This window comes from Macrotis lagotis, chromosome 1 (genome assembly GCF_037893015.1).
Source record: "Macrotis lagotis isolate mMagLag1 chromosome 1, bilby.v1.9.chrom.fasta, whole genome shotgun sequence".
Classification (NCBI taxonomy): domain Eukaryota; kingdom Metazoa; phylum Chordata; class Mammalia; order Peramelemorphia; family Peramelidae; genus Macrotis; species Macrotis lagotis.
In genome coordinates this window covers 774,118,023-774,132,410 of record NC_133658.1, presented here as the reverse complement: position 1 = coordinate 774,132,410, position 14,388 = coordinate 774,118,023, and the positions used below count along the sequence as shown (strand labels likewise).

The 14,388-nt window shown below is 33.8% G+C and overlaps 1 protein-coding gene across 1 annotated transcript in view; it reads right to left on the bottom strand.

Annotated features, from left to right (window-relative positions):
- ARHGAP42 (Rho GTPase activating protein 42) overlaps positions 1 to 14,388 on the bottom strand; it is a 387,607-nt gene that overhangs the window by 56,201 nt on the left and 317,018 nt on the right. The window contains exons 13-16 of the mRNA XM_074216537.1: positions 13,152 to 13,214; positions 9,401 to 9,475; positions 6,524 to 6,608; positions 1,435 to 1,493 (exon numbers count right to left, since the gene is read on the bottom strand). Of these exons, the coding sequence (XP_074072638.1) occupies positions 1,435 to 1,493; positions 6,524 to 6,608; positions 9,401 to 9,475; positions 13,152 to 13,214 (282 nt within the window). The remainder of the gene's footprint in view (positions 1 to 1,434; positions 1,494 to 6,523; positions 6,609 to 9,400; positions 9,476 to 13,151; positions 13,215 to 14,388) is intronic.

Here is a 14,388-nt window from a genome sequence, read left to right as displayed (position 1 = left end):
GAGTTCACATATTGGTCACCTGTACTATTTTCTCACCATCTTTTTCATATATTCCTCTGTATGGTAAGGGGGGCAAAACTATTAATTTCCCTGGAATTCTCTGTGACCCATCTTGTATATGTATTCCCTGTATATATTCTGACATCTCCTTGGAATTCCCAGTGTTGGGTTTTCCAGAGATTTCATAATGTTGAAGCCTTTTGTATGCTTCAGGGAGAGGCAGTCCTGTTAAATTTGGACAGAGTTTACAATCTGTTTTATTCAAGGAATTTTTCTGAAATCCTTCCTTTATAGTCATTCCACTATTAGGGTGAGTAAATATTGCAATCAATAATAAACCTATAAATATTGGTATGCATGAAATCCCTATATATATTGAAGAAGGAAATGTTGTTCCATCAGGCAATGTGACTGCCTTGAGTCTTCTTGCTGCGACTGTGTCAAACAGCTTAGAGACCCTGGCTCCCAACAATTTCACATTTCAATGTTTGTTATATTCTGGATCAATTCTTCACTGTGGAAGAAGACTCTATGTCCATTTTATGAAGGATTTTGATGGGAAAATAATTTCGTGGACAATATAACTATATAGCTACTTTAGGAATAAGCTAATACAACATGCTCATTTTATATACTACCAAACTTGAGGACAAAGAAAGAAGGAGACTTGCTAAAATTTAGAGAGTTCATTAGTGATTAAGATATGATGAGAACTATTCCTCTGAATTTCTAGTTATTAAGCTTTTCCCTACACTACATTATGCTAAAGAACTTTACTTAAGCTCAACTGTCTTAAAGTATTTCATTCCATGAAGGAGATAATTATAACAGAATATCAAAATTAGTTAATAAAGTAATTTCTTCAGATAGGATGGCTCCCATTATGTGCTTTCAAGTCTCAATTATTTAACTTATTAAAGGCACTCAATGAATCAGTCCATTACCTTTTCAAGATGTTTATATGTCCACATATTTTCCATTAAAAATCTATTCATTGTTAATAGAAGATATACATTTTTGTACTGTCTTATTTGAATTATTTATCATATTGTGGAAATGTCACTGGGTTATTGGAAGCAATGCTCTAGTAGAATAGAATGATTTTGAGTTACAGGGGAACTATACAGTGAACTATAAGAATTTTGTCAATAAAGGATCAGTTTTAAAATTGGAAGAAGCTCATCACCAGAAATCTATCAACCAAATTTAACTTATTTTGGTCATATGTACTTCTGAAACTATTTACTGAGATATGAAGGTAATATAATTTTGTTTTACACAGGGAGTATCCCATTTTGATAAAATAATGAATCTCTGAAATACTGATCAATTTCAAAATTGTTAAATGGCAATGAATGTTAAAATCTATTTTAAATGGTTGTTGGTCTATGAACAGATTTTAAAATAGCATATATATTTTTAAAAGATACTTACTAACAGCAACAATGAAATCCTTGTGAAACTTATAAGTCATCAATGGTTCAGTGAGACACCTATCATAGAATAAAAGAAACACATTTTTAAGTGGCAGCTTTTTTCACTTCCCATATGCCGAACTTTGTGCCTTGTGGCTTCTTCAAAATATTGCTCATAAGATACTCCTGAGTCATACAGTTTCTTCTTAGCTTGAGACCAAGTTCACAATGACAGCAAAGTGGCTAAATAGATATTGACTATAGGAGAAAAATAAACTCCTTTTCAACTGAGAGTTGGATAATAAAGAACAAACAAACAACTTGACCTAGTGTACTGTTTTTTCAAAGAGACATAAAATGTCCAAATCATTGACTGTTGAGTTGTTTTTCAGTTTAGTCTAACTCTTCATGACCCTATTTTGAGGATTTCACAAAAACACTGGAGTGTCAGCCATTTCCTTCTTATTTCATTTTCAGATGCAAAAACCAAGGCAGGCAGGGTTAGGTGACCTGCCTACACACACACACACACACACACACACACACACACACACACACGCATGCATGTTTGTAGATATACATATAAATCTCTAAATTCTATATAAAGATTAGTTGATGGAAACAAGGGGCAGAAGAATAAAATACCACAGATATAATGGAAAAATCTAAATATTAACCACAAAAAAGGAACATGATAGAGGATAAACATAATCTTAACTATTAGCAATCTAGCTGATATTCCAAAATATTTTCATCCTCCTGGCCTCTACTCCAAGTTCTAGTCTCCTATTCTGCTCTATTTTCTTTTTTTTTTTAGTTTGTTTTTCCAACTATATGCAATGGTAGTTTTTAACCAATCTTTTTTTTTTTTTTGCAAAGTTATGAGTTTTTAATGTTTCTCCCTCTCTCTCTCTCTCTCTCTCTCTTTTTTCCCTCCTGGCTCCCCCAAAAGAAAACAATGTGATAAAAGCTCTATATTTATAACCATGGTAAACATATATATCAATATTGAACATGTTGTGAGAGAAGCATCAGATCCAAACAGAGAAAAGAAAACATCAGAGAGAAAAAAATGACATTATACATGAGAAGTTTTTAAAATTGAAGATGAGTTTTGGTCTTCATTTAAACTCCACAGTTCCTTCTCTGGATATGAATGGTATTTTCTATCATGTCTTTTAAAGTTGTTTTTGATTATTGTACTGCTGAAATGAACAAGTACATCAAGGTCAATTATCTTTCCATATTGTTGTTATTGTACATATTGTTCTTCTGATTCTGCTCATTTCACTCAGCATCAATTAATGTAAGTCTTTTCAGGTTTTTCTGAAATCCCATCCTCATGATTTTTACAGAACAATAATGTTTGGTCACATATATAAATCACAATTTGTTTAGTCATTCCCCAATTGATGGACATTCCCTCAATTTTTTTTCTTTTTCTGTTTTGATTATTCCTGGTTAGGTATCAGGTACAATAATAGAAATTAGGCAGAACACCTTCTCCTATATTTTTAAATAGTTTATGTAGAATAGGAATTGTTTCTTACATGTTTGGAAGAATTCACTTATAAATTCTGGACCTGGACTTTTTCTTAGGTTTCTTCCATTTCTTTTTTTCTGAAATGGGGTCATTTAAGTATTTTATTTTCACTTCTGTTAATTTGAGCAGTTTGTCTTTTTGTAAATAATCATTCACTTCACTCAGTTTATCAAATTTATTGGTATTCAGTCCAGCAAAATAACTTCAAATGATCTCTTTAATTTCCTCCTTGATGGTGGTAGGTTCACCTTTTTCATGTTTGGTACTGGTAATTTGGTTATCTTCTTTCTTTTTTCTTTTTAATTATTTTTTTTTTTAGGTTTTTGCAAGGCAAATGGGGTTAAGTGGCTTGCCCAAGGCCACACAGCTAGGTAATTATTAAGTGTCTGAGGCCGGATTTGAACTCAGGTACTCCTGACTCCAAGGTTGATGCTCTATCCACTGCGCCACCTAGCCACCCCCTTTCCTTTTTTAAAAAAATCAGATTAACCAAAGATTAATCTATTTTGTTGTTTTTTTCATAAAACCAACTCAGTTTAATTTAATTAATTAAATTTATTTATTTCTTGCTTTCAATTTTATTAATCGCTCCCTTGATTTTCAGAATTTCTAATTGATATTTAATTGTGGATCTTCATTTTGCTCTTTTTCTAGATTTTTTAATTGCATATCCAATTCATTGATCTCTTCTTTCTCTATTTTATTTGTATAAGCATTTAGAGTCATAAAATTTTCCCTTCTTTGGCTGCATTCCGTAAATTTTGGTATGATGTTTCATTGTTATCATTTTCTTGGATGAAATTATTGATTACTTCTATGATTTCTTTCTTGATCCAGTTGTTCTTTAAAATTATTTTATTTACATTTCAATTAATTTTTTATTTATCTTTCCATGACTCTTTATTACATGTAATTTTTATTGTATCATGATCTGAAAAGCGTGCATTTATTATTTCTGCATTTGACTGTAATTTTTTTTTAATACCCTAGTCCATAGCCAATTTTGGTATAGGTACCATATACTGCAGAGAAAAAGGTACATATTTTTCCTATCCCAATTAAGTTTTCTCCATAGGTCTATCATATCTAAATTTTCTAAGATGTTATTCACTTACATTACTTCCTTTATGTTTATTTTGTGGTTAGATTTATCTAGTTTTGAAAGAGGGAGGTTGTGGGCCCTCCCTTATTAAAGTTTTGCTATCTATGTCTCCTTGTAATTCCCTTAGCTTTTCTTCTAGGAATTTGGATGCCCCACCACTAAGTACATACATATTAAATAATGATACATCATAGCTTATGGTAACTTTTAAGAAGATGTAGTTTCTTTCCTTATCCCTTGTAATGAGATAGACTTTAGCCTTTGCTTTGTCTGAGATCAGGATCACTTTTCTGGTTTTTAATCCATTCTTCTATCTGCTTCCATTTTATGGGAGAGTTCTTACCATATACATTTACAGTTAAGATTATTGATTTTGTATTTCTCTCCATGCTACCTTTCCCCATTTATAGTTTTTCCTTCCCTTCCCTTCCCTTCCCTTCCCTTCCCTTCCCTTCCCTTCCCTTCTTCCTTTATTTTGAGTTTTACAATTGTAGCGGCTTTTCTTCTCCCCTGCCTCATTGGACTTTACTTCCCCTTTTCCTCCAAACAGACAGACCTTCACTGACAATCCTTCATGAGGTCTACAGATGAAAACTTCTTTGAATCTTGTCTTTTTTTGGTGGAGCCTGTAGGTATCATGTCTATGCAGAGGCTTCATTTAGCATTATTTAGGGAAAAGTTCCAAGAATATGCTAGCTTCATATGCTTCAATATGCTAGCTATCATCTTGGCTCCCTCTTCCTCTCTTCTTTGGTCTTTAAAATCTTTCTGAGTTCTTCCATGAGGTTTTAGATTTGAGTTCAATTCATAAACTACTCTGAGGCTTTACATGTAGGCAATTTATCATTGCTTTATTCTTCTGTGATGGTATTTTTTTTCATCCCTATTCTTGAAGAGGACCATGACATTAGGGAGGTGATGCCATGACAAGCACATGAATTGGATATGAGTGAAGGGATGCTATGCTGTCACCAGCCTCAATGTCTCCTCCAGAACCATCTGGATCCAGTGACCAGATATGAATCAGGATGATTGGAAATGGCCCTGGATATGAGACAATTAGGATTAAGTGACTTGTCCAAGGTAACACTGCTAATTAGTGTCAAGTATCTGAGGCTGGATTTGAACTCCCTATGCTCTGTATCTGAATCTTGCTTTCTATGGTTAATATTCTTATTGGTTTTGTGCTCATTGTAATATCTTTTTTGTACTGGGGCTGGAACTGGTCCACGTCTGAATGCTTGCCAGGGTGTTGCCTATGCTACCCAGGCACTGCCAATGTAGAGGTTTATTTCTTCCTTTATGCCAAAACTTTGCCTATTCAATAGTTTGTTCCCAATTCAATCCCATCCGTTGTCCCAGTGTTCCCAGTACCTGGGCTTTGTCTGAATTGGAACTCTCTCTCTGTTGACCTGGTATCTAGCTGGTTTGATGAGCCTGGACCTGGGCTGCTAAGTGCCTCCTGCTGGCTTTTCCACTCTCTTGCTTACAATAGGCTATACTTCTATATCCCCAAAGAGACAAACTTTTTCTAAAGATCTTGCTTCACTCTTTTTTTGGCGGGGGGCAGATCTGTAGTTTTAAGGTCTGTGAAGAGGCTTCATTTAAAATTGGACTGAGAAAAGCTCTGGGAACATGATAGCATTGTGCTGCCATCTTGGCTCTGCCTTCTGTTCTCTTAGACTATTCCCTTATAACCTATGCATCTTAGCTGAGTTGAATGATTGTCCCCATTTCTGTCCTACCCTATTCCCATGCTTCCTCATCTTTTTTCAGTCTACTAAAATTTATCTCATCTCTGAAGGCACAATTCAGGTATGACCTCTTCCCAGAAGAAAATTAGTTCTTTCTTTAAATTTCCCATAGAATTTTTGAATGTCTCCTTTGCACTTACTCCATTCTGCTTTATAATTTGTTCTCCTTAAATTAAGTGTACTCACCACAGTTATATTTTAGACTCCTTGAAAGCATGTTCTGAGTCTTATTTCATCTTTTTACTTTTTTAATTTAATTGAATTATAAGTACCAAATTCCTATAAAGCAAGGATCTGTCTCATTTATTAATACAATTTATATATATATATATGTGTGTGTGTGTGTGTGTAATAACTCTTTAGAGTTTTTAAAGTGTCAAAGACTGTCTTCTTAAAAAATTAAAATAGACATTCTTTAAAATCTTTTACAGTAAATTTTATAATGGAAATAGCTCTACTTTCAAAGTACAACATGCCTATCTATACTATAACTCTTTAAACCATTAGTCCTCAAGCCAAGATGCATTTTTTCAGTATAAATTGCTAGCAAACTCTTACTATTTGTTTCAGGGGCTCAATGAAATTAATCTAAGAAGCAAATGAAGGCCACAAATTAATTAAGTGCTAAACTTTCTAACCCAAATGAAACATTGTGATCACTTTGAAAGGTTTTAGAAAAAATGAAAAAAATCTAAGTAGTGAATCTTACCTGAGGTAGTTTTTCAGTCCACTTGTTATTGTTTTGTTATCCCACAATTCAATATCAATATCAATATCAGGAGGAGACTTAGGAGCTAGAAAAAATAAAAGTAGGCTATTCAGAAAGTCAATCAAACTAATTAGGAAGATGTGATTTTATGAGAATAAGATATTGACTGCTCAAAACACCAATGAATTCAGAATTCTGCTTAATATAATTTGGTGATGATACTTGAAACAACTTAATGATTTACTTTTTCATAGAGCACATTCCCAACATCTCTCTTAAATAATGAAGCAATGAAGATTACAGAGATAAATAGAAATTTTCTGATGTCAAGGACTATACTCAAAAGTAGGCAGAGAGGCTTTCTCCCTTTCTCCTAGTAGGAGGAAAGAGCTAAAATCTCATTTGAGGACAAGGTAAGTAACATTCTTTTTTTTTTTTTGCAAGGCAAATACGATTAAGTAGCTTGCCCAAGGCCACACAGCTAAGTAATTATTAAGTGTCTGAGACCCTGAGACCAGATTTGAACCCAGGTACTCCTGACTCCAAAGCCAGTGCTTTATCTACTGCGCCACCTAGCCGCCCCAAGTAAGTAACATTCTTAGGAATGGAAAGTGTTCTTCTGGGGCAAGTGGCAAAGATAAAAGGAAGTCCTGAAAGAGCAGCAATGCCGTAGCTGCTTTCCCTGTTGATACTATTATTATCATAATAGGGAATTGAGCTAGACAGGGACCTAGAGTTCATGCTCCTTTCCAGAGTATCTATTCCATAGCTTATCTCTGCTTCTTCAAAGTATACAAATTACACTACTACAAGAAACCACTAGTATAAATTTGTGTTTTAGCCAAGGCATTACTGGTCTGTATATATGTATTATAGTTAATCAAAAGGAGTTGTGAGAGGAGCTGAAGGAGTCAAAGGAAAAGTGGAAGGAGTTGAGAAAATTCTCTTTGTGTTTAAAGTCAAAGAAATTTTACCAAATAACATTATAACCCCCACCCAAAAAGAAAGAGAAAAGATTAAATTATAAGAATCTAGAATTTTTTGTATTCTCCTGGGCAAAGAACATCAAGTTCTCCTATTAGGGGGATGTAGTCTTACTAAGTTCTGAGTCTGAGCAAATCTCAGGGGTTAGTTCAAGAGTTCCAGCTATATAACACTGAGGATTGAAGTAAAGGCACTAAGGGCAAGACCCCAGCCCACTCCATCCCTAGACTCTTGAAAGGAGAAGCTGGGAAAGCAGAAGAGTATGTAGTTATGAGGAACTAGTTAACTTTCCAGCTAAACTAAATGACTCCAACTCATTTTTAGGCTTTGTTGATCATCTAATATACCCAGAAGTTCTTAACCTATTTTTGTGTGTCAATTATATAGAAATACAGCTGTCAAAATATTTTTTTTAATAGGCAATAGGGTTAAGTGACTTGCCCAAGGTCACATAGCTAGGCAATTTTTAAGTGTCTGAGTCTGGATTTGAACTCAGCTTCTCCTGAATCCAAGGCTGGTGCTCTAGCCACTGTGCCACCTAGCTGCCCCCCAAAATATATTTTTAAAAACACATGTCCCTGACCCCAGTAACTAGGGGCAAAAGAATGTTAGGAGAATAAGTATAATTTGTAGGTTCCTAGCCCAAAGAGTTTAAGTTGGTCAAGGTAATCAATTGTGATGCTTGCTCTCTGAGCACTAACAAGCCTGTGGCTATTCCTAGGATCTGAGGAAGAAATCTGAATAATCAGGAGTAAATACTTCTTTCTAAATCCAGACTGTGGAAGTCTTTGAAAGCCTAAAGAGTTAAAACATTAAGCCTGAGTGCATGGTAATCTTTATAATAGCTAAAAAAGCATAGTGTTTATTGTGCTGGACCTAGAGTCAGAAAAACCTGTGTTCACATCCAGTCCCAGATTCTGTGTGAGCCTGGGTGAGTCACTTAACTTCTCTTTGCTAGTTCACTCAACTATAAAATGGAGATGTAATAATAGGACCTGCCTCTCAGGGTTGTTATAAAAATCAAGTGAGTTAATATTTGTAAAGTGTTTAGCACATTGGCTGTCACATAGTAGGTGCTATATAAATCTGTTTTTATTATTGTTACTATTGTTGTTCTTATTGCTATCTGATATTTATGTAGCACTTTATAGTTTCAATAACAACTCCGTGAGACAAACAGGACAAGAATTAGTTTTTTTCTTTGATACCTGAGGAAATAGGTGAAGTTAAGTGACTTTCTAGAAGTCACACAAGTGGTGGGGCTGGGATTCCAAACTAAACAATAGAATGCAAGTTCCTTAAAAGGCAGGAACTGTCTCCTTTTTAGACTCTTTTCCTTCTTAAATTAGAACATGGAATTGAACAAACACTTAATTAACTGTGTGAGTAATTGGTCTTGGATTCCATGTCCTATATTCTTTGACTCAACCAGGCTGCACAATTGTATGACTGACTATATCAAATATTGATCCATTTCAATTTACCTAATATTTATGAAGCAATATGTTGGGTGTTGGAATAAAGAAATTTAAAAATACTCATCCTTACACCCAAGGAAGATTACATTCAGCTGGGGGTGAGAGAGACTAAAGAGAGGGAAATCAGGCAATAGGCATAAAAACAAGCATAATTTCATATACTGTGTAATGTGAACAAAGGAGGAGTCTGGACAAAGGGCTCTGATGAAACTTTCAGCTGTGGTGATTAAAAGAATACAACAAAGATGTAGTATCTTGCTTAAGGACACAAGGAACTTCAATTTATATTGATCATAGAAGAAAGAAAAGAAGCCTCTGGATCTTTAGGTAACAGAAACCTGTATAGTGCTTCTTTTCCTTGCACATATTCCAAAAATGAATCTCAATTTAAAAACTAATTTCATTTCCTACTCACAAAATGTGGTGTTCATGAGCTTCTGAACTTTGGAATTCACGCCTCCTATTCGGTAGAGCCCTAAAATGGTGATACCTAAGGGGAAGAATCACAGAAAAAGTTCCTGAAATGGATGCCAAAAGATATAATATTATCTAGACATACTTAGCCACAATTAAAAAGCTGCGTATCCATTTCCAAAATTTTAACTTTAATGTATTTATTCCCTAAAACTGCTTTTAGAACTCTATTTTTCATATTAGATAACATTTTCAGGATATCAAATGTGGACTTGAAAACTTTAAAGTTTTCTAAATTCTCATTTGTTTAACTTCATCTAGGACATGAGGGTGGTAGATATCCCTTAGTTCAAGAGATGTTCCATTATACTGAGGAGTGGTGGAATAAAAGAGACAGGGTCTTAGAACCCAGGTATAAATTTTGGCTCTTCTATTTATTTCCTCTGTGACTTTGGTCAAATCACTTTACTATTGTAATCTGTATCTTTCTCCTAATTATAGGACTGTCAGAACTGCTGAGGACCTAGAATTCTATCCCCAACTTAGAAAAATCTGTAGTCACAGCTTACCCTGAATTATCACACTTATGTTTCAGCCCTTATCCAAGAGGAAATTTAAAACCAGGACACTAACCTTCTGGGGGGGGGGGGGGGGAAGCAAGATTGGGGGGGAATTGTAAAATTAAAAAAAACAATAAAAAAGAAAAAGAAAAGAAAAAACCAGTACACTGAGTAATCCATCTCCTTTACTGGGCTTCAATTTTTGTCATCTATGAAAAAAAGGAAATGGGAATAGATGATTCCCAAAGCCCCTTCTATCTATAGGTCTGCGGACCTGCAATGAGCAGTAAGCTTCCTCCACCCTCCCCGATGTTGGATAGATCCCCTCATTTGTTCTGTTCCCTAAAATACTGTTCTTCAACTTTGTATATCTATACTTCAAGCCTTCCTTTTCCACTTTTGAATTCCAGTGTATACTTCTCCCTAGTATATTTGAATTATATACCTTTCCTTTTAGATTCTCCTGTCTAGTGTGGTTCTCTGAATATTGAACCCAGGCAGAAAACTCACTTGTCTACTTTGTTCTAAAATCTTAAATATTGAATCCAGTCCTTTTATCTGTTCTTAACACTTTGCCTCTTGCTTCTGGATTGGTTCTCTTAAACTCTAACTCCAAATATATTTTATGAATTGAGTGGAATCCTCTATCTATGATGTCTTGTATACTACACTGACTACCTATCTACCTACCCAAGTGGCCCAGGCTGTCTCTTGGTCCTAGAAAAACTCCTGTTCTGCTCCACATCAATATCACTAATGAAGAGCAAAGGCAGTATAGAGTATTTTGGAATATGTCAAAATGCAGTGATTAAACATCTGGATAGAGGAAAAAGGATAAATTCAACCAAGCATGGATAAAAAACATCTTTGGATGTTTTGTATATAATAATTTGAAACAAACATATTTAGTCCAAAGATAGACATAGATTTCTGATTTTTTTTAGTTTTTTTTTTTTTTGCAAGGCAAATGGGGTTAAGTGGCTTGCCCAAGGCCACACAGCTAGGTAATTATTAAGTGTCTGAGACCGCATTTGAACCCAGGTACTCCTGACTTCAGGGCCCGTGCTTTATCCACTGCACCACCTAGCCGCCCTGATTTCTGATTTTTTAAAACATTTTCTTGAGAATGTCTTTTCATTGTGTAAAAAATATTAAGTGACCATAATTTAGGTCAATATCTATGAAAGCCAGTAAAGTATTTCACTACATTAATAAGTTAAATTATTTTACTGACCTTCATAAATATTCATTATAATTTTCAATGCTGCTCGAGGATTAAATTAGGCATAGAGATAATTTGAAACATTAGATATTTCTATGCAATGATATAATGTATAAATTTGACCAAACATTTGTTTTAGCTACTCATTGAGTCAATTTTTGATAGAAATAGATAATAGCAAAAAATAGAAATTTAGAAAAAGCATTCTGGAAATTATTTAATTGAAACTTTCCTTTGACATGAAGAAACAGCCTAAAGTGACTAAATGAATTGCCCAAGGTCACACAGTGAATGAATAGTAGAGCCAGACACATGCTTTCTGATGTTATCTGATGTTATCTCCAGGGTTCTTTTTTACATTTTCTTACAATATCACTAATCATTCTTTTATTCATTCAGTCAATCAGTGAGCATTTATTAAATATCACACTGGGTACTGCATAGTTGATGGGAGATAAAAACACAAAGAAACCTGAAGAAGCTTACATTCTATTGGAGACAGCATGAATGTACATAAGTGTTTTAAATATATATGCAAAATAACTACTAGGTGGAAGGGAGATGGCTAACAAATATTTACTTATTATGAACCAAGAAAATTATATTATGTATTATAGCTGTTTCTCTGCATTCTTTCTAATCTACTTACATATCTTTTTCTTCTTAATATCTTTCCCCCATCTGCTTCTTTTCACTTTTTTTTTCTATATACTAGTGGTACCCAAAGCTAGAAATTTGGCTGTCCTTTGCTGAAGTAACCACCAATGATTCTGAAAATAAATAAAGGCAAATAAAACTGCAAACCACACTTTTCAGGAGGTGGGAGCCTGATAGGTCAGGGATAGTCACGTTAAGAAAATAGAATAGTTTCTACACAATACTAACAACATTGCAGCCTTTCTGTTCATGATAAGAATAATATAATTTTATAATTTACTCAGTTTAGTGGGGAAAATTGGATTTTAAATCTTTGCATGAATGGGAAGAACAGATGGGGATTTGGAAAGTTGTGTTATCTTCATCAAAATTTCCTAAGCACTGTCCTTAAACCAGGCAATGCAATCACCCAAGAACAAATGCGATTGAGAGACCAATCTATAGCTTGTAAAAAGCCTTATCATTTAACTTAAAAATATCAAATCATTAAATATCAAAATGATCATGCCTTAAATATAGTGTGTAAATATTAAAAATATAAAAAAATAAATACCATACTTATATTTAAAATAGTAATTCTGACCTTTAAATAAAACACAAATGGTTTTTGGTAATTTAAACTGAAACAGTAAATTATTACAGCTGGTTAAGTAACCAAGGACCTTCCAATCTTGAAAACAATCAATCAACCAAGAAAAATATCTACTGAGAGACTATTATGTGCCATGGGACTGCAATAAGTCATTCAGTAAAATAAAAAAAAAGGCCTTTAACAATATATTTATATTAACTGAGACAAATTTTCATAAACAAAGATAAAACATAATGACTTCAAGTTGTAAGAGTTTAAAATCATGGGATCATAAAATTCATGAGATCATGTAGTAGGATTTGGAAGAGAGACTAGAAGTCATTTAAAATAAGATGATCATTTCATGGATGAGAAAATTCGTGCTCACAAATTATGGAACTTGCAAAGATAGGAAGGAGCAAAGTAAACACTGGAACCAGTTTCTCTGATTCTAATCCAGAGATCTTTTAACCATTTCATATTGCTTCTGTTCCTAGTTCATACAGTTCAAACTATTGCCTTTATTTATACATATATCCTAAATTTCTAAATATATTAAGAATTTCACATACTTCGAGTATTAGTGTTTGATGTCTGTCTGTCTGTTTCTCTCTCTGTTTTTCTCTTTCTGTCTGTCAGTCTGTCTGTCTGCTGTTAGCCTATCTGATAAAATAGCTTCTATGTAAAAAAAGGGGACATATCAGAAAAAAAAAGAAAAATAACTCATGCTTCACTTACTTACCTCTAGACTCCACAGCTTGAATGCACTTCCTCACAAAATTGAATCCAGCTTCATTTAGGTACACTGGAAATAAAAGAAAATAAAATGCTGAATGCTTATGGTGAACTTGTGTCTCTCTTCAACACAATAGTTTCTGCTGAATTTGTCCTAGAATACCCTATGGTTAAGAAAGGTTAAGAATAATGAATTTATCCTTTTTTCCTTTATCTAGATGTTTAATCACTGCTTTAGATTCAGAGCAATCTTGGATTTTTAATGTTTGTTAGCAGGATGGGTGATTATTATTTTTTTTTTAAAAAGAATAGGTAAGAAAGGAGAGAAAAACAATATACTCACTGAGTTTTTATATGAATCTGCTATGTTAAACACACTGAAACTTAATACAGAGGGCCCCATATCTACAATTACATAGGTCCAGTTCAATACAATATATACAATTTACTATTTTTTGCCTTTTTACCTTTTACTTTTATTGTTAGCTTTTTTGTTTTACTTTTTTACCAGAAAAATATATTTTTAAAAAATCATGAAATTGAAATGTCAACAAAGGTAAATGTTTCATATAGAAAGAAAAGAAAAAAAAGATTACATATGAATGTATAAATCTATATTAGGTACAGGTTGCATTTTCAGGTAAACATTTCATTTACTATGGGAGTACAAACAATGTCATGCTTGTCTATCTCCCCCTATAAATTTATTTTTGCTCTGCTCTTTTTCCTTCTTATTTTTGACAGGGCTATCCCCACTCTTTATTCTTTCTTTTACTCTTCCCCTCCTCCAAAGTCTTATCATGTAACAAATAGTCAAGCAAAGCTAACTTACACATGAGCTAGGTCTGAAAATGTGGCCTTATTCTGCCCCTCTAACTCATCATTTCTCTGTCAAAAGATGGGAAGTATGCTTTATCACAGTCTTCTATAGTCATTCCAAATCACTGCATTGATCTGTACTCTCTGATTTTCATAGGAATGCTGCAATTTGTGGAAAGCTTTGATCACATGAACCAGGGCTTGCTTTCATGATTGCACATGATTTTGAATACTTTCATGTTAATAAAACTTCTTCCTGAAAGTTTAAAAGGAAAGACTATCATAGAACTAAAAAAAAAGTACCAAGTTTCAAACTTTTCATATTATAGATGAAAACTGAGTATCACACTGATGAAGTGGATAATCCAAGGTCATGCACCAAGTTTATGGCAAAGCTAGATCCTGGGTAGTGGTCTTTCCACTGA